At 45.4% G+C, this 24,909-nt stretch overlaps 1 protein-coding gene across 14 annotated transcripts in view; it reads right to left on the bottom strand.

The window, feature by feature from the left end:
- rap1gapa (RAP1 GTPase activating protein a) overlaps nt 1–24,909 on the bottom strand; it is a 110,711-nt gene that overhangs the window by 58,939 nt on the left and 26,863 nt on the right. For all 14 annotated transcript variants that reach the window (XR_007961354.1, XM_052058020.1, XM_052058021.1 and 11 more), the window contains exon 2: nt 14,742–14,777. Coding sequence is in view for 11 of the 14 variants with exons in the window: in XM_052058005.1 (XP_051913965.1) it covers nt 14,742–14,777 (36 nt within the window). In the remaining 3 variants the exon portion in view is untranslated. The remainder of the gene's footprint in view (nt 1–14,741; nt 14,778–24,909) is intronic.

The following is a 24,909-nucleotide window of genomic DNA, read 5'->3' as shown; positions in this document are numbered from 1 at the left end:
TGTTGGAGGACAGGTGTAATATGGTTTATGTATGGTGTGATTTGATAATGCGGGCGGCTGAATTTTGACCAGTTGAAGCATATGGAGGGTTTTTTGAGGGAGACAAACAGAAGGGAATTACAGTAATCGAGTCGCGAGGTGACGAGGGTGTGTACAAGTATAGCAGTGGACTGAGGAGTGAGAGAAGAGCGGAGCCGGTGGATGTTTCGAAGATGATAATATGCAGAACGAGTGATGTGGTTGATATGTGAGGTGAAGGAGAGGGTGCTATCAAGGATGACATCCAGACTCTTGACCTGAGGGGAGGGGGAGATGGAAGAGCTTTCGAAGGGAATGGAGAATTTGTTTATTTTGTTTAGAGTGGATTTAGTGCCAATGAGGAGGAATTCAGTTTTATTGCTATTCAGTTTGAGGAAATTTGAGGTGAACCAAGATTTTAATTCCTGCAGGCAGTTGGTTAGGGAGGATGGTGGAAGTATGGTATTAGGTTTGGTAGAGATGTAGAGCTGGGTGTCATCCGCGTAGCAATGAAAGTGAATGTGATGTTTCCTGAAGATATTACCAAGGGGAAGAAGATAGATTAGAAATAGCAATGGGCCAAGGACAGAACCCTGAGGAACACCTGAAGTGATGGGAAAGGGGTGAGATCTAAAACGTTTGAGCTGGATAAACTGGGTATGGTCAGAAAGATAGGAGCGGAACCAGGAGAGGGGGATGCTGGTGATGCCAATGGAGGAGAGTCTGTCGAGGAGGATGGAGTGAGAGATGGTGTCAAAGGCTGCACTGAGGTCAAGCAGGAGGAGGATGGCCAGTGAACCGTAGTCAGCAGAGAGAAGAAGGTCATTGCATATTTTGAGGAGGGCAGTTTCGGTACTATGGAGGGGACGGAAGTCAGATTGAAATTGTTCGTAGAGGTTATTGGAGGAAAGATGGGTGTGAAGTTGAGCAGCTACTGTTTTTTCTAGAAGTTTGGAGATGAACGGAAGGTTTGATATGGGACGAAAGTTGTTCAAGTCGGAGGGATCAGAGCCAGGTTTCTTCAGTATGGGAGTGACAGCAGCAGTTGTGAGATGGGATGGTACAATGCCAGTAGAGAGGGAAGTTTGAATAATGTTAGTGATGAGAGGGGAGAGGGCCGGGATAGAAGCTTTGACTAAAACAGTAGGGAGAGGGTCAAGTTGACAAGTAGAGGATTTGGACTTCTGGATTAAGATGGAGATTTGGTGGACAGATGGGGATGTGAATGCAGAGAATAGGTGGGTAGGAACCGGGGAGAATGGAGAAGGAGGGTTAGGAGCAGCTGAAGGGGTGAGTTGCTGGTGGATAAGTTGGATTTTGGATGTAAAAAATGAGGCCAGAGTATTACAAAAATCAGTGGAATAGAGATGTGAGGGAAGAGTGTCAGCAGGTTTAGTGAGTTTAGAAATGAGTGAAAAGAGTGGTCTGGGGTTGCCTTCATTCGAACTGATTAATCCAGAGTAGAAGATTGATTTGGCTTTGGATATTGAGTCCTTGTAATGGAGAAAGTGGGTAGTGTACATTTCTTTATGAATGGCGAGTCCAGTTTTTCTATATAATCTTTCAAGTTGACGGCCTTTTGATTTAAGTTGTCTGAGGGTAGTGGTAAACCAGGGTGCTGTTTGGTTGAAGGAGACAGTTCGGGTTTTGAGTGGGGCCAGGATATCGAGAATGTTATGGAGATTTGTATTGTAGTGCGTCAAAAACTCATCTGTTGTAGTAAGACCATCAGTACTGGGGAGGTTGTTGATAAGTGATTCTAAATTGTCCGGGTTAATGTCCTTGATTTTACAGAAATGTATAATGCGGTGTGGGTTGGATTTGAAAAATGACAGGTTAACATTGAATGAAAGCAATAGGTGATCCGTGTATGGGAGGAGATCGGTTTTACAGTTTGTTGGTGATAATCCAATACAGCAGATCAAGTCCAGAATATGTCCTTTACTGTGTGTGGGAAAGTTGACATATTGTTGAAAACCAAAACTGTCCAGACAGGAGGTAAAGTCTTTGGTGAGTGAGTTATTGATATTGTCCATGTGTATATTAAAATCTCCTAAGAGAATCACATTTGGTGATAGTGTATACAGATGAGTGAGGAGTGTAGTAATGTCAGTGATAAAATTCTTGTCTGGTTTTGGTGGACGGTAAATAGTGGCAATCAGTGTGGGAGTTGATCCAGAGAGCTGTATAACTGTAGCTTCAAAAGATAAAAAAGCAGGCACATTTACAGGTGCAAATTTCCAATCCTCGCGCAGAATCATCGCGAGGCCGCCTCCCCTCCCAGTCGTGCGCGGCACAGCGTGATAAACAAAGCCCGGTGGAGTAGCTTCATTAAGAGTACCATAATCATTTGGCTGCTGCCAGGTCTCAGTCAGACACAGAATGCCAAACTCACGGTCTGTCAGGAGGTCGTGGACGAACTGGCCCTTGCTCGTAAGGGAGCGGATGTTCAGTAGGCCAACGTTGACAGCAGTGCAGCTGCGAGCGACCGCGACGCTATCCGACCTCGGGACGCGTGTCAACACAGAGGCATCCGCACGGCGTCCGGTGTTCTTCCGTGGGCGGCGAGCGGTGGACCAGAACGACCTGATGGAACTGGAGTTGTCGTACTGATAGTTTCGGCGTGAGCCCCGGTGAGTGCACCTTCGCTCTCACCGGATGTTGGAGCAGAGCAGGCGGTGGTGGACCGTGTGGATTAAAGTTGAGTTTGAGCTCAGTGGCTGCATATTGGTGAAGCGCTTCCAATGGGTGGTGGAAAACACACAGAGCGAACCAGCAGAAAGCAAGCCAATCACAGCTGATCGACATAGCCGGACCGGAGTAATGAAGTCGGGAAGCAGCAACAGGTAGCAGGTAGTCTGCTACCTGTTGCTGTTTTTGAAGTCTGTTTACAAGATGTGGTAACAAAAAAGGCAGTACGATTTGCATGTTTTTTTTTCCTCCCACGTTCCAAAAACATGCATGGCAGGCTGAATGAACACACTAAATTGTCCCTAGGTGTGAGAGTGAGCGCGCATGGTTGTTCATCTCTGTGTGCCCTGCGATTGGCTGCCAACCGGTTCAGGGTGTCCCCCGCCTACTGCCCGAAGACAGCTGGGATAGGCTCCAGCACCCCTCGCGACCCTAGTGAGGATTAAGCGGTTTGGAAAGTGGATGGATTTAAAATAATAATAATAAAATAAACATGAGTGATCTGAAATATGAAGAGACAATCACGTGTGCTTCACTCAAAATGACAGCAAAAGCAGGTATTTATTTGTTATTCTTGTGTATGTTTATTGTTCCAGCAGCCTATAATACCAGCCCACTCATCTCTAACAATATACCCAGATTTCCTCGGCAACAAATCCTCCGCAACCCTCATCATAAATCACATTCATATACGTGTGCCTTTTGTACAACAGACACATGGTCGCCCCGTTTTAAATCTCGCAAGTACACATGCATCCTGTCAGTCAGGTTGTCATCGATACACAAAGACATCTGCATGTGTTCACACAGGATTGCGGGGAGTTGCTGAAGCCTCTCCCAGCTGACTTTGGGCGGAAGGAAGCCTACACCCTGAACTGATCACCAGCCTGTCACAGTGCACATACAGAGAGACAAACAACCATTCACACCCACATCGTCATGGTTTTCTGGAGGCAGAGGATGCTTAACTTGACAGTGACGAGCACAACAGTCAGTTAAAAATAATATGAAAATGTTTCCTCATTGCATCATTCTTCCAACAAGCCGCTGTCATGTGGCCTTAAGGATTGTTTAGGTTTAGGACATCTACTGTGGCACTCTATAGCTGGATGGCAGGTGGATTTGGGAGTCAGTCTGAATCAGGGGCACGCTTGTCACTTTGCGTCTAAATTCGGTTAGTCGGCAGGGGAAACACACAGCAGACGTTTTGCTCCAGCCATCCTTGACACTTAACTCTCCCCTTGGACACACATAGTAGAAGAGCACATGCAGGCAAGCTGACACCCAGCACAAGCTTTGCAGATGCCCGTGCGCATGTCAAGACAGAAGGTGATGCTGAGTAACAACTGATGAGATTTCAGTGAGCAGGAGGGTCTGTAGTGTTTCTTAAGTCAAAAGAGGCTGCCACATAACAACCACCCACCGCACAGTAGCAATGACTCACAGTGGAGAAACATTGTCCAAGGGCAACTCAAGCAAAGTTGCAGGTCCTGACGGCATCTCAGCTGGCTCGAGTCTTCACCAAGATTTCTAACCAGTCAGAGTCGGCCATCATCACACGACCCAAGCAGAACACCATCATCATCTTAATATCGTCCAGTCAGGCTTCCGCAAATAATCACTAAGTTTCCCATTCGCACACAAGTTTTTTTTCAAGAGCCTGCACTTGCACTTTTCATTTACATTACAGGCTTCCACCCACTCAGACATTTGGCACGCCACATATTTACAGTGAATGAACATGGAAACACCAAAGAGGAGTGATTCCTCAATAGTGCAGGCTACACTGAAATCCTGGAATGGATACTAAGTATATGGCCATAGGCTCTTCACCAAACTTCACTCTCCACCGTCATCGCCTTTAACACAGGCTGAGCCCCCTTTTCTACACCCTCTACACCCATGACTGTACCTTCACTCACCCCAGCATCAGGATCATCAAATTAATTGATGATACCACTGTGATGTTTCTGGTAACATGAAATTTCAGCACAGGGTCGGTAGGTCGGACAAAGTTTTTTTTTTTTTAATCTTTTTTTTTCCATCAAAAATGTCAACAAAATAACCATAAAACAAGAAGCAGCCCCAGCCTAGTTTTCTCCCCACTCCAGACTCGGGGGGCCGGGGCGCGCCGCCGCCTCCGCCGACGTCCTCCTCCGCCCTCGGTGTTTTCTCGGCCCGTGGTGTTCATCAAATAGTTCGCTGATTTTTTTCGATACATCAATGGATGCTACTTTCTTAACATTACGGTGCGAGCATTCAACTGTAACACAGAGAACGCGGTTTAAACTGTCATCGCAGATCGTGGCCGCCGCCATGTTTCAATGTTGTTGACAGACGACAGGGCAAACGACGCACGCGCTCAACTTGAAAAAAAAAAAGCCGACCGTAAAGTTTTTTTTCGACGTAGAAATTCTCGGTCGGTCGGGTTACTGGAAACATACTACTTTGCCATTCCGGCACTTTTCACTGGTCCAGACTTGATGGAGAGGGTCTCCAACTTCTGGTTCTATGTGTATCGATGACAATCTGAGCTGAACACCAGAGCCAGAATCAGAAAGGCACAGCTGAGAGACTGTTTCATGAGGATTCTCAGAAACAATAACCTTGCACAGAAGCTGTCTGTGTCCTTTGACTGACCCTCCAATGAGAGTACTGTATCCAGTAAAGCACTGCATTGGCGTTCAGTTTTCCAGCTGCACTAAGAAACTGAGGAGAATGGAGCTTTCATGATATTGTACCTGTTCAAGTGACAAGAAATTCTGATTCATATTCTTGCTGTTGGACAGACGGAGGGCAAAACACAATGCAAGGTCCAGGATTTAATGAGCCCCTTAATTATAGAATCACGTCATCCTTTCCAGAAAAAAAATAGCAACAGTCTTAAAATAGCCTGCTTTGAGAATGCCATGGCCCACCCACAACAAGCCAACAGAACTACCAACATTTGTTCCTGTCAGCTGTTGACTTGGCATGACAGACCCAAAGAAATAGTGTCAACCCTTGTGTAAGTCTAATGGAGGAAATAATGAGACCTGTTCTCTCTGAGGTCTTGGGACTGGCCAGGTAAAATGAATGTGATCTGAAGCACCGAGGCCTGCCACTCCACTTCCACCACATATGCTGGCTTCAGGTGACCCACCGTCGTTCTTTTCTTTGCTCCCGTCAGCTAAGCCACATCCATCAATCATTTAATTTTCTTTGTTTGTACACTTTTAAACACTTTGCACCACACCATTTTCACACATCGTCAAATACACTTCTCATTTACACATTCCAAATATGTAGCTACTCTTTTGCCTCACCTTTAGATGTAATTATTTTGGGTTCTTTGGTCATGGCCATTGCTTCGGGTTATGACAACAATTAATACTAGAGTCATACAAAATTAAGATTGCTTAAGGTCAAAAGACCAAGATGACATCATCTACTCCAGAGCTACATTCATGCAATTACAGACTTCCGATGACACAGGCCTCAAAAACAGGAACTAATTAAGGATAAAAGCCACACTTCCCGTTAAAAATAGTGTGTTAAAGATTAAGAGCTGAGTCTATTCATGGTAGAAAGCCCAATCGAGAGTAGTCTGTTGGACAGGAAATGAAGAGGCCAGAATAAGTGAAGAATAGATGAATCCTTCTGGCTTGTCAACGAACAACGCATTCAAGTCTGCTGAGACATATGACAAATCCCCATGTAATAGATGATGACTGTGCGCACATCAATCTTTTTGACTGACACTTCAAACATTTGAACTACGGTGGTAGAAAAGGTGGCTAACATCATCATTCAAGCCTGTGACCCACCCTTCTCAATCACTCTGCCTTCGTCAAGCGACATGTAAAAATGTTTTAACTGTGACAATGTTTGAGCTTGGGCTACTGTGAGCTAAATGTGATGTCATGGTCAAAAGGTCTGACCAGTGTACAGTATCATTTATAAAATTAAATCAAAAGTTACAGCAAATAAAACTGTATTTTAAGGTGTTGCCTCTCGGCTATTCGTGGATGCCTGTGCTTGTGCCCTTTTGAGAAACAATTAACAATTGCTGAGAGTTAAGATTCTAGTTTGTTTTTCTCTCAGAGAGTATCTGTCTTGAATTCCAACCTCGCTCACGTAGCAATCCCCGCAGATGGGCAGCCCACCCAACATGAAAGTCACTTGTGGATAGCGCGGTGGCACCAGAGGCCTTCTTGTTACAAAGGATGAGTAGGGAGTTACACAATGGACAGCCGGACACAATAATCCATCATGCTCCAGGAACCGCGAGGCACGGTGCACCTTATGTACATGTGTGTGCCATTCGGGGAATTTAGCTTAACAGGATTACAACCAATTAGGAGCCTCCCAAAGGATCATTTTTTGGCCCACAATATCCATTTAACATTGTAATCAAGTGTGCACATCGGAAGCCGAGCAGTTCCCGACATTAAAAACAGATTAGGTCATATTAGATCCCCAGAACTCATAAGAATGTTATTAGCGCTTGCATGTTAAGGGGAAACTATCAAGTGTGCGTGGAAGACAAGGCAACGCGCACTCAGAGGACACATCATTAACCACATGCAGAGACTGTCCACTGCCGACTCTGGAGATCAAAATATTGCTTGCACTCTCACAGTCTCACAAGGCAATGTCGTATGGTGACCAGTCGCGGCGACATCCCCGAGAGGAATGGACTTCTCCAACGTGTCAATGGAGACCTACAAAAATCATTCATTTTCCCTACGTCAACAGGGTGTACCAAGGACAGGTACAATAAAGCTCTCGTCACCAGAAATGTGTGCCAAGACCTGCTGGGGACTTCAAAAAGCCAACAAACGGTCTTTGGAAAAATGTAGCAATTCACTGCGACTAGTCCAGGAGACCTCTCTGAGACTTCAGTCGCCATCAGGTTGTCAACTAGTCTCCAGGAAAGTGACACAAGCCCTTAAAACCAGAGCCTTTCCCATCTGACGTTGGGCGAGAGGCAGAGTACCCCCTGGACTCAGCGCAAATGCTGGGCAATTCCATGGAACAGTTCTCATAAAATAGTGTGCTATTAATAGCTTTTTGATGGGCTAAATCAGAAGTGAAATCTTTGAAAAGGGTGACTTGTATTAGATTTGACTGTGCAGTACCTAATCAATTGGCTGGAGTTGTAATGCCTACAATAATGGACTACAGTGCAGGAGAGAGGTCGACACAATAGGCAGGTCGATGACTTTTAGAAGCTTTTTGGATGAGGCCATGTGTGACATTTCACTGTGGGGTAGTTGTCGTTCATTAACTCATTCAATCCCAGCCATTTTCACTGGAGCAACCCCCTCAATCCCAACGTTTTACTGGATTTTGACTGATCTTGCAAGGTGTACGTTCTTGGTAGGCGGGGCCTAATTAGGCGGGGCCTAATTTTAAAAAGACGTACATGTACGTCTTGTGGAATGAAAGAGTTAAAAGAATAAATCCATTGTTACTAAATGACAATGTCAATAGTGTAACCTTGCCAAACAAATAGAAAGCTACTTTCAGTTTGGAAAATAAAGCCAGATTGAAACTACAACCTTGGCTTGGAAAATCATTCAGATTAATGCAGCCATTCAACCCTAATTTGAAACACAAAAGCTTGTTTGAAACCCTAAATCAGGATACAAACTTAAATTTGTAACCATAACCTGAGACCCGCCTTTGAAAGCCCAAGAGTGACGTGAAACTTGTAATTTGCAGCCCTAAGCCTTGAAACTCTTGCTGCAAATCCTACTTTGGGTTGAAAAATCTAACACTGCTGCATCAGTGAAACTCTAATTAGAAACCCCAGGTCTTGCTTGAAGTCCAGAAACCCTCATTTGAAATCCCAACACGAAGGGAGTGCAAAACCTAAGCCTGTCTTGAAATGTTAATCTTATCTTCAAACCCTACTTTGAAACCCCAATCTTGGTTTGAAAAAGGCTGAAATGAACTGAACTTCATTCAGATGAAAAAAAAAAGCATAAATGAAAGAGCAACGAGTATGAGCAGCAAGTAGGCTTGATTTGGAAAAATGATTGAGCTTACTTCCTCATTTCAAGCCGCATTGTGTTAAAATCAATTTTCGGCTTTGGCCGGCAGCACGTGGAAGGCTTTGCATGCGACTTTGATGTCTGATGTGCAATGAAACACAGTCCCCCCCCCCCAATTTTGCTGCTGTAGACTGCAAATTTCCCCAGTGTGGGACAAATAAAGGTTATGTTATTTTATCTTATCTTATCTTAACGCTGCATCACTCGAGCAGCAATCCTTTCTGTTAGTCAACTTGCTGATGCGCCCTGTGGAGAACTCTGTCTGACGGGTGCAATGTGACTTGCATCAGGCTGTGGAAACTTTTCACTGTACGGAATGTAAAGACTAGAACAAGCAACTTAAGAGATGATTTGATCACATTTTGGGCCGCACTCTTAGCTCGTTTTGTGCTCCGCAACTTGCAAGACATTTGGAAAGTGTCCTTTGTAACCTAAAGGCTCCTTGTAATGCTCAGTGGAAACCTTAACTTGAAAGACCAACTCTGTCTTGAAATCCTAATTTGAAATTCCAACATATACCCTTACCCCCTAATTCAGGAATGAAACCTTACCTTGAAACCCGAACACTCCTTTGAAACCCAAATCCGGTCTGGAAACACTGTCCCCGTATTGAAACCCTAACTTGAAGCACTAACCCACGATTAAAACCCAAATTTCAATTAGGGGGTCACGACTATCGGTCCGATATCAGCCAACAAAACAGTATCAGATTATATCGATCTAGATCCAAAAGCTCATATATATAACCTGTGCATTCCAGACTCCGGTCCCAACATATACTCAAAGTAAAGAAGATTTGATTTTGGGTGTACTACAGTTAAAACTTGAATTTTTATTTTGCACTTCAGAGTATAATTTGTTTGTGTTGACTTTATTCAGGTTAAATCTCTGTGTCCTCTGCTTCATTTTGTATCTATTTTATTCAAGTGCAGTACATTCTCATGTTTGAGGTTAAATTTATGTTACCGAAATATTAAGAATAAATGGGTCATACTTCCTCATGCCTTGTTCTTTGTTTGAAGAGTATCACTGGATCAAGTCTCATCTAACATCCATCCATTCATCCATGCATGCATGATCCGAACCACTTATTCTCACAACTATGAAAGCATGTATAATTCCTGCTGATATATATATATATATATATATATATATATATATAAAAATCCTCATCTCACCCCTCGGGTGGTGTCCGTCCCTCATTCAGCTCGGGTCCTCTACCAGAGGCCAGGAAGCTTGAGGGTTCTGCGCAGTATCCTTGCTGTTCCCAGCACTGCACATTTCTGGACTGAGATGTCCTATGTTGTTCCAGGGATCTGTTGCAACCACTCATCTAGTTTGGGGGTCACTGCCCCGAGTGCTCCGACCACCACAGGCACGACTGTCACCTTTACCTTCCAGGCTCTCTCCAGCTCCTCTCTGAGCCCTTGGTATTTCTCGAGTTTCTCATGTTCCTTCTTCCTGATGTTTCCATCACTTGGGACCGCTACATCCACTACAACGGCTTTCCTCTGCCCTTTATCTATGATCACGATATCTGGTTGGTTCGCCATTACCATCTTGTCAGTCTGGATCTGGAAGTCCCACAGGATCTTCGCTCTGTCATTCTCCACCACCTTCGGAGGTGTTTCCCATTTTGACCTTGGGGTTTCCAGTCCATATTCCGCACAGATGTTTCGGTAGACTATGCCAGCAACCTGGTTATGGCGTTCCATGTAGGCTTTCCCTGCCAGCATCTTATACCCTGCAGTTATGTGTTGGATCGTCTCAGGTGCCTCTTTGCACAACCTACACCTTGGGTCTTGTCTGGTGTGGTATATCTGGGCCTCGATGGCTCTGGTGCTCAATGCCTGTTCCTGAGCAGCCAGGATGAGTGCCTCTGTGCTGTCCTTCAGGCCAGCCCTCTCTAGCCACTGATAGGACTTCTTGAGATCAGCCACTTCAGTTATGGTCCGGTGGTACATCCCGTGTAGGGGCTTGTCCTCCCATGATGGTCCCTCTTCCAGCGCCTCATCTTCTGTTCCCCATTGTCTGAGACATTCTCTGAGTACGTCATCCGTTGGAGCCTTCTCCTTGATGTATTCATGGAGCTTGGATGTTTCATCCTGGACAGTGGCTCTCACACTCACTAGTCCCCGGCCTCCTTCCTTTCGGCTTGCGTACAGTCTCAGGGTGCTGGATTTGGGATGGAACCCTCCATGCATGGTTAAGAGCTTTCGGGTCTTAACGTCCGTGGTCTGAATCTCTTCCTTTGGCCACCTTATTATTCCTGCAGGGTATCTGATCACTGGCAGGGCATAGCTGTTTATTGCCATAATTCTTGCCATTGAGCTGGCTTCTTAGGACTTGCCTCACTCGCTGGAGGTATTTGGCCGTAGCCGCTTTCCTTGTTGCCAGTTCGAGGTTGCCATTGACTTGTGGTATACCAAGGTACTTGTAGCTGTCCTCAATGTCTGCTATTGTTCCTTCTGGGAGTGAGACCCCTTCAGTGCGGACTACCTTTCCTCTCTGAGTCACCATCCGACTACATTTCTCAAGCCCGAATGACATCCCGATGTCGCTGCTGTAGATCCTGGTTGTGTGGATCAGGGAATCTATGTCCCTTTTGCTCTTAGCATACAGCTTTATGTCATCCATGTAGAGGAGGTGACTGATTGTAGCTCCATTTCTGAGGCGGTATCCATAGCCTGTCTTGGTGATTACTTGGCTTAGGGGGTTCAGTCCTATGCAGAACAGCAGCGGGGAGAGTGCATCACCTTGGTATATGCCACATTTGATGGACACTTGGGTAAGTGGCTTGCCATTGGCTTCAAGTGTGGTTTTCCACATCCTCATCGAGTTCGCAACGAAGGCTCTTAGGGTCCTGTTCACCTTATACAACTCCAAGCATTCAGTGATCCATGTATGTGGCATCGAGTCATAGGCTTTCTTGTAATCAATCCAAGCTGTGCACAGGTTGGTACGTCGGGACCTGCAGTCGTGTGCGAATGTTCTGTCAACCAGGAGTTGATGATTGGCTCCTCTAGTATCTCTACCAATGCCCTTCTGTGCTTCGCTCATGTATTGATCCATGTGTCCACTTATCTTAGCCGCAATGATGCCTGACATGAGCTTCCATGTTGTGGAGAGACAGGTTATTGGCCGATAGTTGGATGGAACTGCACCCTTTGAGGGATCCTTCATGATCAGGATCGTTCGCCCTTCGGTTAGCCATTCTGGGTGAGTCCCATCCCTCAGCAGCTGATTCATTTGTACTGCTAGGCGCTCATGGAGTGCTGTGAGTTTCTTTAGCCAGTAGGTGTGGACCATGTCCGGGCCTGGTGCTGTCCAGTTCTTCATATCTGAGACTCTTTCCTGTATGTCTGCCACTGTTATGGTAACTGGGTTCTGTTCAGGGAGGTTGCTGTGCTCCTCTCTCAGGGTCACCAGCCATTGTGCACTGCTGTTATGTGCAACCTCCTTCCATATGCCTTTCCAGTACCTTTCAGTTTCCAGTCTTGGTGGGTCGGCTCTGTTGTTAGGACCCTGCCACTGAGCGTACACTTTCGCAGGTTGTGTTGCGAACAGCCTGTTTATTCTTCTGGCCTCATTCTCTTTCGTGTACCGCTTTAGGCGACTGGACAAGGCTTGCAGCCTTTGTTTGGCAGTTTCGAGTGCTTCAGGTATGGTCATCTGGATGTACCTCTCGGGTATCGGCCTTTTCATCACACCTCTCTGGGCCTCTGTCAATTGACTCACATCTTTCCGGGCCGCCTTGATCTTAGCCTCCAACCGTCTTTTCCATGGTGGGTAACGTATCTCATGGCTTCCATGGTTGCTCTTATAGCCCAGAGTCTCCAGGATCACTGATGCTGAAGCGTATATCAGCTCATTGGTTTCTGTGATCGTTACGGTAGGGATCGCCCTCAGTGCTGCATTCACACTTTCTATGAGACTTTCAGATGGTACTTCACATAGCCGTTGTAATCGGTTTCTAGGTTGCCCAGCTTTCATTCTCGCCATGATCTTAGCTTTCAGGTCAGTTGCTGCCTCGCTCAGCATTTCATTCATTGGGGCTGGCCACCCAATCTCATCATCTGCATTCATTGGGGCTTGCCTCCCAATCTCTTGTATGACCTCCTCCTCTGATCTGGCAGCCTGGGGCCCTTCGCCATGGAACCTGCGTTGTACCTCATCAATCTCAAGTTGTGACAGCAGTTGCCGTTTGTGGATGTTGGAACACTGAGCTACTAGTTGTTTCGTGGTCAACCGTGACTGTGGGTTTCGAAGTAACCATTCAACCCACATTCTCTGCATGTAACCCCTCTGACTAGGGTTGCTTGAGTAGTAGCATTCCAACAGAGCCATGTTATCGCCTCTCGCCCATCTCCGCTTTGTTCCAGTAACCCATTTTTCATCAAGGTGCTCTGGTTCCCCAGCACCTGACGCAGACCTTGTTTGGCCGGGCGACGTCTGAGCCGGCATGTCATTCGTTTTATTGTCTCTCATCATTGTATGAGGTAGGCATTAGCGTGAAGGATCTTGCCCAAGGCCCCACACTGGATGGTGTTATGTGCTCATTTTTGCCCCAAGCGGGATTCGAACCACCGTCTCCCGTATGCCAAACCGATGCCTTACCAACTGAGCTATCCAGCCGCTATTATATATATATATATATATATATATGTATAAAGATATTATATTTGTATAATCAGTCTCCAATATCGGTATTGCAAATGGAAAAACTTGTATCAGGACACCCCTAAATGTAATTATAACCATGGCTTGAAACCATCAAACTATTCTTTCAAGCCACATTTTGAAGTGCTAATCCTAGCTTGAAAGGGCAGCCCGGTGAACCAGTGGTTAGCACGTCGACCTCGCAGTGCAGCGGTGCCGGGTTCAATTCCAAGTTCCGGCCTTCCTGTGTGGAGTTTGCATGTTCTCCCCGGGCTGGCGTGGGTTTTCTCCGGGTACTCCGGTTTCATCCCACATTTCCAAAAAATGCATGGTAGGCTGATTGAACACTCCCTTGGTGTGAGAGTGGATGGTTGTTTGTCTCTGTGTGTCCTGCGATTGGCTAGCAAGTGGTTCAGGGTGTCTACTGCCTGAAGACAGCTGGGATAGGCTCAAGCACCCCCCGCGACCCTTTTGAGAATAAAGCAGATCAGAAAATGGATGGATGGATGGATGGATAATCTGACTCGAACCTGAAATTTGAAACCCTAACCCTTGTTTAAAACTGTAACTCTGGCTTAAAACTAGGCCTGGGTTAAAAAAGAAATCTATGAATCAATCAAATTGTTTTTGCCTTTTCACAGCCCAATGTTGAATCATAAAACCATAAATCGATCCTTCCGTGATGTCTTTTTCACAAAATTCACGTGACATGATACGTCATGCAAGACCTCATCACTACGCGACAGTAGCGTTCTTTAATAACGTGGCAGAAGCAACAAAATCCGAGCCAACAAACCTGAACCCCAACTGCCTCCAATTTCACTTGGTTACTACTTCTTCGACAAGCCCCCTCGCCAGCCATCTTTCAAACCCGCCTCAAAACTCACTTGTATTCTTTGGCATTTGACTCAGCATGACTCAGATTTGATCTTAGTTTTACTGTTTGGTGCCTCCCAACATCTTTGTTCCTGATTATTGTTCTATATACGTTAGTTGCTCCATGTACAGCACTTTGTATGCAACAATGGCTGTTTGAAAGTGCTCTATAAATACAGTTGAGTTGAGTTCTTATCTACAAAAAAAGGTAAGAATGGCAATGTATTATTATTATTATTATTATTATTATAAATATTGACAGGCAGAACAATTCAATGCTCTTCCACTAGATGGCAAAAGGTATAGAACTCATCTGTGTCTCAACCTTTGAACATTTTTGTTTGATGGTGTGCATTGTGCTGTGAGAATTTTCAAAAATAAACTATACTGTATGCCTTGGCTCAATAAATGTTTGGGCAACATGATGCCATCAAGAAACACACGATGATGAAAACTCACCATATGCTCCTTGCCTTGGAGAAGGTCTTGTCCACCCTGAAATAAACACATACGTGGACAGCGATTACAAACAAGCATAACTGGCAGCTCATGAGTGATGCATACAATACAATACAATACAATACATGCTGATTTATATAGCGCTTTCACAACAGCGGCAGCTGTAACAAAGCGCTTAACAAAACGAGAAGAACCCCCCCCCTCCCCCAGCCCACCCAAAAAGACACCATAGCTCCAGAGTCATACATTTTCCTGCATTACCTGCTGTATGTATGATAAGCGTGGAAGAAAGCTGCCTGTAATGTGCACTGAATACAGTAGCCTGAAATAAATGTTCTGTTGAAGCTGTGTTATCATCACCAAGTATGACAGGATTGCTGCTTGTGTAGGTTTTAATGCATGCTGTAAACTGCTGACAATGTCCGCAATGCTGGCGTGTGTCCTTAAATCACTCACTCGTAACACTGACAGCAAGAGCGCCTTCTCTCAAGACAATAGAGGGGGCTGTGCTCACATGACACACTTGACTTGCTACAAGGACCAATTTCACATTAACTTTCATTTATTGAACACAGTCAAAGCAATCCAAGAGTGTAGGTAAAGATGGGCAACGCTACTAATCAAAGGTTTGACCCCCGACCCCATGAATAAAATCAAAAAAACTCAAATTAAGTCAAACGGTTGAAGTCCAATTAATAGTTTGAAATGATAAAATCTAAGATAAGTAATGATGAGTTGGAAGTGGGGGAACAAAAAAGGTAAGGTTACCCCAAAAACAATAAAGATTTCAGAATTAAGCAAAAACGTTATTGATCCCAGACACGCAATTCAACTGACAGTCGCTCAATACAAGTACAATAATCAATCGTTAGACATATAAATTGTATGGGAACAAAAAGCACTCAACTCTCAGGTGTCTGTGAATCAGTCGAACTAATGGTTTCCCCAGACACTTTGTTTGGATAAAATGCAAAATATTTTAAATATTGCAACAAGGAAAAAGAATGAATAAATACAATGACAATATCCATCAATGCATTATCAGAACCGTATTATCCTCACGATGGTCGCGGGGCGTGCTGGAGTCTGTCCCAGCTGTCTTAGGGCAGTAGGCTGGGGACACCCTGAACTGGTTGCCAGCCAATCACAGGGCACACATAGACAAAGCAAAATTTGTGCTTACAATCACATCTAGTGACCCCTCTTTTTCTTTTTTTTACAATGTAAAACTCAAGAGTTTCTCTCATTTTAGGGTGGACAGACTTATCACAAGGAGGTTCAATGATAAGTGAAGGTTCACAGTTATCATTGAACTTGCCTTGTGAAACGGACCTCTGCTCAACAGATGTACAACAGCGCCAAAGCTACTCCATGTATGAACTAGTCCACAGTTCATGGATTCACACCACAGCTCGCTGATGCTGCAAAGGCATGGAACACACAATGTTTAGTTTGTCGGGACTCACATGACATGGTGCAAATACTCCACATGTAGAATAGAATTAACATGGTTTTGCTGCCCCACCTGACGATGGCGATGCATAACTTCAGGTTATCAGGAGTTCAATTCTTCCGTTACCAATAATGTGGACAAGTTGTAGCCATGAAACGTAAGGCACGCTTTGAACATTTAATTCAGTTGTTCTTTAGTGGACCACCAGAGGGAGACGACGTCACACCACACTTGCTGAACCATTGTTGTTGTTTTATGCATAATTGTTCTTCATGTGACCCTCCAACTACACCAGACTGATCTACTTTTTTTTTAGGAAAAATCATCAAGGGTCTACCATATAAAATATTTGTCCCCCCCAAACTTTCAAACCAAAATTTCACCACTGCAAGTAATACAAGTGAAGTGAGTGTTAGCGCTTCCAAAACACATGCGCACGCACGCACACACACATGCGCACACACACACACACACACACACACACACACACACACACACACACACACACACACACACACACACACACACACACGGGGTTCTGTTCCACATTTTTGAGGGAATAACAGCAAAATCTCATTTGCTGCTTAAGTTTCTTGGCATTCCTGCCAATTGACTCGACCAATCCAGGACATTTTCATTAAAACGAGTATTTGGTCAAACACTCGATGTACATAAGACCTCCTTGTCCAAACAGTGAAACATACGAGGCTCCAAAGTGTCACAAGGTCATAAAGAATCCGAATGTTTCTTGCTATGACATCATGGGGTGTGTGACATGATCTTAACAAGCCGTTTCATCACACATTGCTATCTTGCATTCCAAACAAAACAGAACTTTTCCAAGTAATCTTCAGCGCACTCAGTACTCAGTACTGGCAGGACTTATGTATAGAGCAACAACTTGTTGAAGTTCCATCTGGGCTATTCGTCAACCAAATTGTAATTGAATTGTAAAACACTGCTAAATGTGTCAAAGATTTAATTTGATTAAAATATGATGATTGACATTTTTAACAAATGTAGATCATTGACCTTCAGTGCAACACTGAACTCAAAGCCAAGTTCAGGGACGTTAGTGGAGAAGCTGACAGGCTTGAGCAATTTTGCAGGGAAATGAACCCCAGCTTCCCTGAGATTTCCCGAATGTTGAAGCGGACCATGTGCCTTTTTGGGAGCACGTACTTCTGCGAAAAGCTCTTCTCCATCTTGAACTTCAGTAAGTCCAAGTACAGGTCCAGACGTACTGATGAGCATCTTCAAGCCCTACTGAGGCTCTCAACTGCTTCCTCCCTCAAGCCAAAGTTCATATTCCACGTTTCATTCTTATTAAGAAACGTTAAAGAATTGTTAATACAGACATTAGAATCTGAAAAAGAAAAGAATTATATTTCTCTCATCAGCAATGACATGGGGTTTCTTCAGTCATCTATATCTGCTGTATCATTATTATTTTAGTTATTTATTCCCGATAATTGATTGATTCTCTTCAAAATCTGTTCATTTATTTTATTCATCTTATTTTGTGTTAAAAAGAGATATTTGAAAACACTTAAATGTTTTTAACCAGAGCTTTTCTTGTGGAAAACCTGATGCGGCCCAGGCTCACCCTGACTATGCCTCCAGTCAAGTACATTGAGTTTGAGCCCCCTACTCTAAATTGTTCATCAGTGTCCGTGTGAGCGTGGGGTTGTCTGGCAACCGTTCAGGGGGTACCCTGCCTACTGCCCGAAAACAGCTGGCATAGGCTATATACATATACACATTATATGTATTAAAAAAATCCTCGTCTCACCCCTCGGGTGGTGTCCGTCCCTCATTCAGCTCGGGTCCTCCTTACCAGAGGCCAGGAAGCTTGAGGGTTCTGCGCAGTATCCTTGCTGTTCCCAGCACTGCAAATTTCTGGACTGAGATGTCCGATGGATCTGTTGCAACCACTCATGTAGTTTGGGGGTCACTGCCCCAAGTGCTCCGATCACCACAGGCATGACTGTCAACTTTACCTTCCAGGCTCTCTCCAGCTCCTCTCTGAGCCCTTGGTATTTCTCGAGTTTCTCGTGTTCCTTCTTTCTGATGTTTCCATCACTTGGGACCGCTACATCCACTACAACGGCTTTCCTCTGCCCTTTATCTATGATCACGATATCTGGTTGGTTCGCCATTACCATCTTGTTAGTCTGGATCTGGAAGTCCCACAGGATCTTCGCTCTGTCATTCTCCACCACCTTTGGAGGTGTTTCCCATTTTGACCTTGGGGTTTCCAGTCCATACTCCGCACATATGTTTCAGTAGACTATGCCAGCCACCTGGTTATGGCGTTCCAAGTAGGCTTTCCCTGCCAACATCTTACACCCTGCAGTTATGTGTTGGATCGTCTCAGGTGCCTCTTTGCACAACCTACACCTTGGGTCTTTTCTGGTGTGGTATATCTGGGCTTCGATGGCTCTGGTGCTCAAGGCCTGCTCCTGAGCAGCCAGGATGAGTGCCTCTGTGCTGTCCTTCATGCCAGCCCTCTCTAACCACTGATAGGACTTCTTGAGATCAGCCACTTCAGTTATGGTCCGGTGGTACATCCCGTGTAGGGGCTTGTCTTCCCATGATGGTCCCTCTTCCAGCGCCTCATCCTCTGTTCCCCATTGTCTGACACATTCTCTGAGTATGTCATCCGTTGGAGCCTTCTCCTTGATGTAATCATGGAGCTTGGATGTTTCATCCTGGACAGTGGCTTTCACACTCACTAGTCCCCGGCCTCCTTCCTTTCGGCTAGCGCACAGTCTCAGGGTGCTGGATTTAGGATGGAACCCTCCATGCATGGTTAGGAGCTTTCGGGTCTTAACGTCCGTGGTCTGAATCTCTTCCTCTGGCCAGCTTATTATTCCTGCAGGGTATCTGATCACTGGCAGGGCAGAGCTGTTTATTGCTTATTCTTGCCACTGAGCGGGCTTCTTAGGACTTGCCTCACTCGCTGGAGGTATTTGGCCACAGCCGCTTTCCTTGTTGCCAGTTCGAGGTTGCCATTGGCTTGTGGTATACCGAGGTACTTGTAGCTGTCCTCAATGTCTGCTACTGTTCCATCAGGGACTGAGACCCCTTCAGTGCGGACTACCTTTCCTCTCTTAGTCACATTCCGACTACATTTCTCAAGCCCGAATGACATCCCAATGTCGTTGCTGTAGAAGATCCTGGTTGTGTGGATCAGGGAGTCTATGTCCCTTTCGCTCTTAGCATACAGCTTTATGTCATCCATGTGGAGGAGGTGACTGATTGTAGCTCCATTCCTGAGGCGGTATCCATAGCCTGGCTTGGTGATTACTTGGCTTAGGGCAGGGGTGTCCAAATTTTTTGCCAAGGGTGCCAGGTTTTATGTGGTAAAATGTCGGGGGGCCGACCTTGGCTGACATTCTTTACATTGAACAACAATATTGTTCAACAAATTTTAGTAAGCCAGTCTGTTTCACATTTCCATTTTAAATTTAATTTCAACAATTTTAAGAATTTCTTTTGGTTCATTTGAAACAGGTATATCACATGCAACTGCTTATTCACTTGACTTTTTCTTAAACAGAAGTCTCCTGAGTGCAAATTGATTGATTTGAAACATAAAATGTATCACCATGACTTTTCAATAGTCACAAAACCTTTGACTCGAACAACAGGGAAATGAACAAGCAATACACATATCCACAACTGCAAGGATCATTTGAAAGATGACATATCAGTCAATATAAACACGGAGTGATGTCTTGTTAACTCGTGAGTGATGCCCTCTAGTGTCTAAATGCTATTACTCATTTAGTGAATGCTATTACTCATTTAGCCACTAGAGGGAAGCAGTACTCTATGAAACATCACTCACCAGTCTACGAGACCTCAGTCAATGCAACACGTGTTCCATTGCGCCCAACCTCCAGGCCAGACGGCACTGATTTTATGACAGGGGCCGAGGGCCGGATGAAATTCGACCGCGGGCCGGATTTGGCCCCCGGGCCGGACTTTGGACATGCCTGGCTTAGGGGGTTCAGTCCTATGCAGAACAGCAGTGGGGAGAGTGCATCACCTTGGTATATGCCACATTTGATGGACACTTGGGTAAGTGGCTTGCCATTGGATTCAAGTGTGGCTTTCCACATCCTCATCGAGTTCGCAACGAAGGCTCTTAGGGTCCTGTTCACCTTATACAACTCCAAGCATTCAGTGATCCATGTACGTGGCATCGAGTCATAGGCTTTCTTGTAATCAATCCAAGCTGTGCACAGGTTGGTACGTCGGGACCTGCAGTCTTGTACGACTGTTCTGTCAACCAGGAGCTGATGTTTGGCTCCTCTGGTATCTCTACCAATGCCCTTCTGTGCTTCGCTCATGTATTGATCCATGTGTCCACTTATCTTACAATAATATATATATATATATATATATATATATATATATATATATATATATATATATATATATTCATTCATTCATCTTCCGTACCGCTTGACCCTCACTAGGGTCGCGGGGGGTGCTGGAGCCCATCCCAGCTGTCTCCGGGCAGTAGGCGGGGGACACCCTGAATCGGTTGCCAGCCAATCGCAGGGCACACATAGACGAACAACCATCCACGCTCACACTCACACCTAAGGACAATTCAGAGTGTTCAATCAGCCTGCCATGCATATTTTTGGAATGTGGGAGGAAACTGGAGCACCCGGAGAAAACCCACGCAGGCCCGGGGAGAACATGCAAGCTCCACACAGGGAGGCCGGAGCTGGAATCGAACCCGGTACCTCTGCACTGTGAAGCCGACGTGCTAACCACTGGACTACCGGGCCGCCCTACATATATATATATATATATATTAGAGCTGTCAGTTTAGCGTGTTTTTATTGGCATTAATTTAAATGAATTTTAACGGGATTAAATTTTTTCTCGCGAGATTAACGCGGCACATGTTACAATCGGATGTTACGTTGCTCTATAAATACACCAGAAACAAAACAACAAGGGCGCTGCAGAAGTCCACGCCCATGTCTGTTTTACCAGCCACGGCAGCTCGAGACACCAAAAACGGAAACTTAAAGAGTTTATGAATGGGAAGTTTACTTTTAAAAAGTTGCCAGATTGCTCCACTGACAAGATCTAAGTTACCCGTTCTCTCTCTGTATATATCATACAGGTACACGATGTATGCCACTGACGCGATTGTTACTTGTTTGGAACTATTTTGTGTGGAAGGTTACAGTGTTCTGTCTCCATATAAATAGAGCTTCTCTGTGTTCGTCTGACAGTGACAGCGCGCTGTAGTGGTAGCGACCTAGCGAAAGTAAAATGTCTCCAGTGTTGTCATCGAACCAAGTGTAGTCATTCGAAATAAGGTCTACACAAAACCGTAGAGAGACTTCCGCGCAAGAAGGACCAACACAATCAACATAGCCTGACTGTGTTAGTGGGAGTGAACCCCCCCTTTCAGAATGGTTTGACCCTGCAGCACGGGGGAAGTGCGTGTGCTTGTTTGTAAGACCGGCAATTTTGAATACAGCGGCACATAATGAACACTGGTGTCCGGTGTCTCGTTATTCTTCAACAAACACAGAAACAGAATGCTGTGTTGAAAGCAAACTTGAGAAAAAGTATGCAACAATGGTTTAAATCCACTATAGGCTGAGTAGTAGTGTACCTTAGATGTGCACTTTATAATGTTATATTGCTCTGTTTTGATTTCATTAAAAAAGCTGTTAAAGCAGCTGTTGTGTGACAAAAAAAAAATTTTCACTGTTGTTGATGGACAGTAATATTGTGTGAGAGATTATGTGTGAACAACTGCTCCAAGTGAAAAATGTTCATGTAAAATTTAAAATTAAAATTGTTATTTCAGTAAATATTTACATATGGCACAGAGAAAACTGATTCATGATTCCAAGTTGATGAGAGCATTAATTCATTCATCTTCCGTACCGCTTGATCGTCACTAGGGTCGCGGGGGGTGCTGGAGCCCATCCCAGCCGCCTCCGGGCAGTAGGCGGGGGACACCCTGAATCGGTTGCCAGCCAATCGCAGCTCTAAAATCTTTGCAGTTATTTTTTCATTCATTCATCTTCCGAGCCGCTTGATCCTCACGAGGGTCGCGGGGGGTGCTGGAGCCGACGTGCTAACCACTGGACTACCGGGCTGCCCCTGAGAGCATTAAAATGGGGAAAAATAGGACAAAAAATGTATAAGGAAAGGAAGCTAGGCAGGGGTGTTGCAAAGCTGAACTCAAGTGGAAAAAAGACAAATTGCATGTCTCTTATCAAATTTGGAAAGACTGCTGGCGTAACTACCAGCTCACAGTAAAAGAGGCCAAAAGAGAATATCTGTCGGACCTTATTCTAGCTAACCGTCATAACCCACGCGCACTATTTAAAATGATAGATTCTGTACTCAAACCCCCTCTGCCTACTTGCTCGGATTCTTCACCCGAGATATGCAACAGATTCCTTCAGTTTTTCATTGATAAGGTCTCTACAGCTAGGACTCCGGTCTCAAATACCGCATCTGACCCTTCTGTCCATGTCCCATGTTCAGCTGTACTAAATTCTTTTGAAACTGTGTCCTTGGCGCTTTTGGAGGATGTAGTTCGCCAGACGAAGCCATCTGCCTCCCATTGCGACTCTCTTCCCCCACACTTCTTTCAGGAGGTTCTCCCGAGTGTTGGCGCATCGGTCTTGGATATCATCAACAGCAGCCTCTCTTCTGGTGTAGTTCCCCAACAGTTTAAACATGCTGTGGTCCAAGGTCAAGAAACCTGGTCTTGATCCAGATGTGCTGTCACGTTTCAGGCCCATTTCCTAACTGTCTTTCATTTACAAAATTCTGGAAAAAGTGGTGCACATGCAGTTGAAACTTTTCTTGGATGAACATAACATCTTGGAGGTCTTCCAGTCAGGTTTCAAGACGATGCATAGCACGGAGTCAGCCCTGTTACGCGTTTCTAATGACATCCTCCTGGAAAATTAATCCGGAGACCACGTGTGTCTAGTTTTATTGGACTTAACTGCAGCATTTGATACAGTGGATCACAGTATTCTGCTGACTCATTTGCAGCACTTGGTGGGCATTGGCGTCAGTGCTCTTGATTAGTTTAGGTCCTATCTAGCTGACAGAACTTCTTGTGTCAGCCTTGGCTGCTCTGAGTCACGCACTGCTCCCCTGTCATGTGGTGTTCCACAGGGCTCAATTCTGGGGCCTCTGCTGTTCTCGCTGTATCTGCTCCCATTGGGTTCTATCTTAAGGAAACATGGTATTCCCCTCCACTGCTATGCAGATGACTGCCAGATCTATGTCCCACTGAGCAAGAAAGACGCCTTCTCATTAATCAGAATCAGAATCAGAATCATCTTTATTGGCCAAGTATGTAGAACACACAAGGAATTTGTCTTCGGTATAACACGCTGCACTAGTATCATCGTAAACAACAAAATCATTGAACCATTTTAGAGTAACCAGTAGTTTTGTAGTACCATTTTGTGGTGCAAGAAGAGTGACTATGTCAGTGACTGTTTAAGGAGTTAATGGCTAGAGGGAAGAAGCTGTTTAAGTGTCTACTGGATTTGGTGCGCATGGATCTGTAGCGTCTGCCTGAGGGGAGTGGCTGAAAAAGGTGGTGGGCAGGGTGCGGGGGATCCAGGAGGATTTTCCATGCCCTTGTCTTGATTCTTGCAGTGTGCAAGTCCTCAAGAGTGGGTAGGGCGGTGCCAACGATTTTTTCTGCCGTCCTAACTGTCCGTTGAAGTCGGATTTTGTCCTTTTTTGTGGCAGCCCCAAACCAAACCGTGATGGAAGAACACAGGATTGATTCGATGACTGCCGTGTAGAACTGTCGTAGCACCTCCTGTGGCAGGCCATGCTTCCTCAGCAGCCTCAGGAAGTACATCCGCTGCCGGGCCCTTTTCAGGATGGAGATGGTGTTGACTTCCCAATTCATGTCCTGGGAGACTGTGATTCCCAGGAACTTGAAGGTCTCGACGGTTGACACAGGGCAGTTGGATAGTGTGAGGGGCAACTGAGGAGAAGAATGTTTCCTGAAGTCCACGATCATCTCTACAGTCTTGAGCGTGTTCAGCCCGAGGTTGTGTCGGCCGCATCAGAGCTCCAGCTGCTCCACTTGTTGGCGGTACGCAGACTCGTCGCCGTCTTTGATGAGACCGATGACCGTGGTGTCGTCTGCGAACTTTATGAGTTTGACAGCTGGATCTGTTGAGGTGCAATCATTTGTGTAGAGAGAGAAGAGCAGTGGCGAGAGGACACATCCCTGTGGGGCTCCAGTGCTGGTGGTGCGTATTGATGATGTTGTTGCTCCCAGTCTCACCTGTTGTGTTCGTCCCATCAGGAAGCTGAGGATCCACTGGCAGATCGTAGGGGACACACCGAGGTGGAGTAGTTTGGGGGTGAGGAGTTCCAGGATGATGGTGTTGAACGCAGAGCTGAAATCCACAAACAGAATCCTTGTGTAGGTCCCTGTGCTGTCGAGGTGCTTGAGGATGTAGTGCAGACCTATGTTGACTGCGTCTTCCACAGACCTGTTTGCCCGGTAGGCAAACTGGAGAGGGTCCAGCAGGAGTCCAGTGACGTTCTTTAGGTGGTTCAGCACAACATTAAGGCCACTCCTATCCTGTCTGGAAGAAATCAAAACCTGGATGGCACAAGATTTCTTGAAATTCAACGAAAAGAAGACAGAGGTGATATTGTTTGGTCCCAGTG

Source organism: Hippocampus zosterae, chromosome 2, assembly GCF_025434085.1.
Source record: "Hippocampus zosterae strain Florida chromosome 2, ASM2543408v3, whole genome shotgun sequence".
NCBI lineage: Eukaryota > Metazoa > Chordata > Actinopteri > Syngnathiformes > Syngnathidae > Hippocampus > Hippocampus zosterae.
Note: the sequence above shows the minus strand (reverse complement) of the source record. Positions and strands in the feature narration are given on the sequence as shown.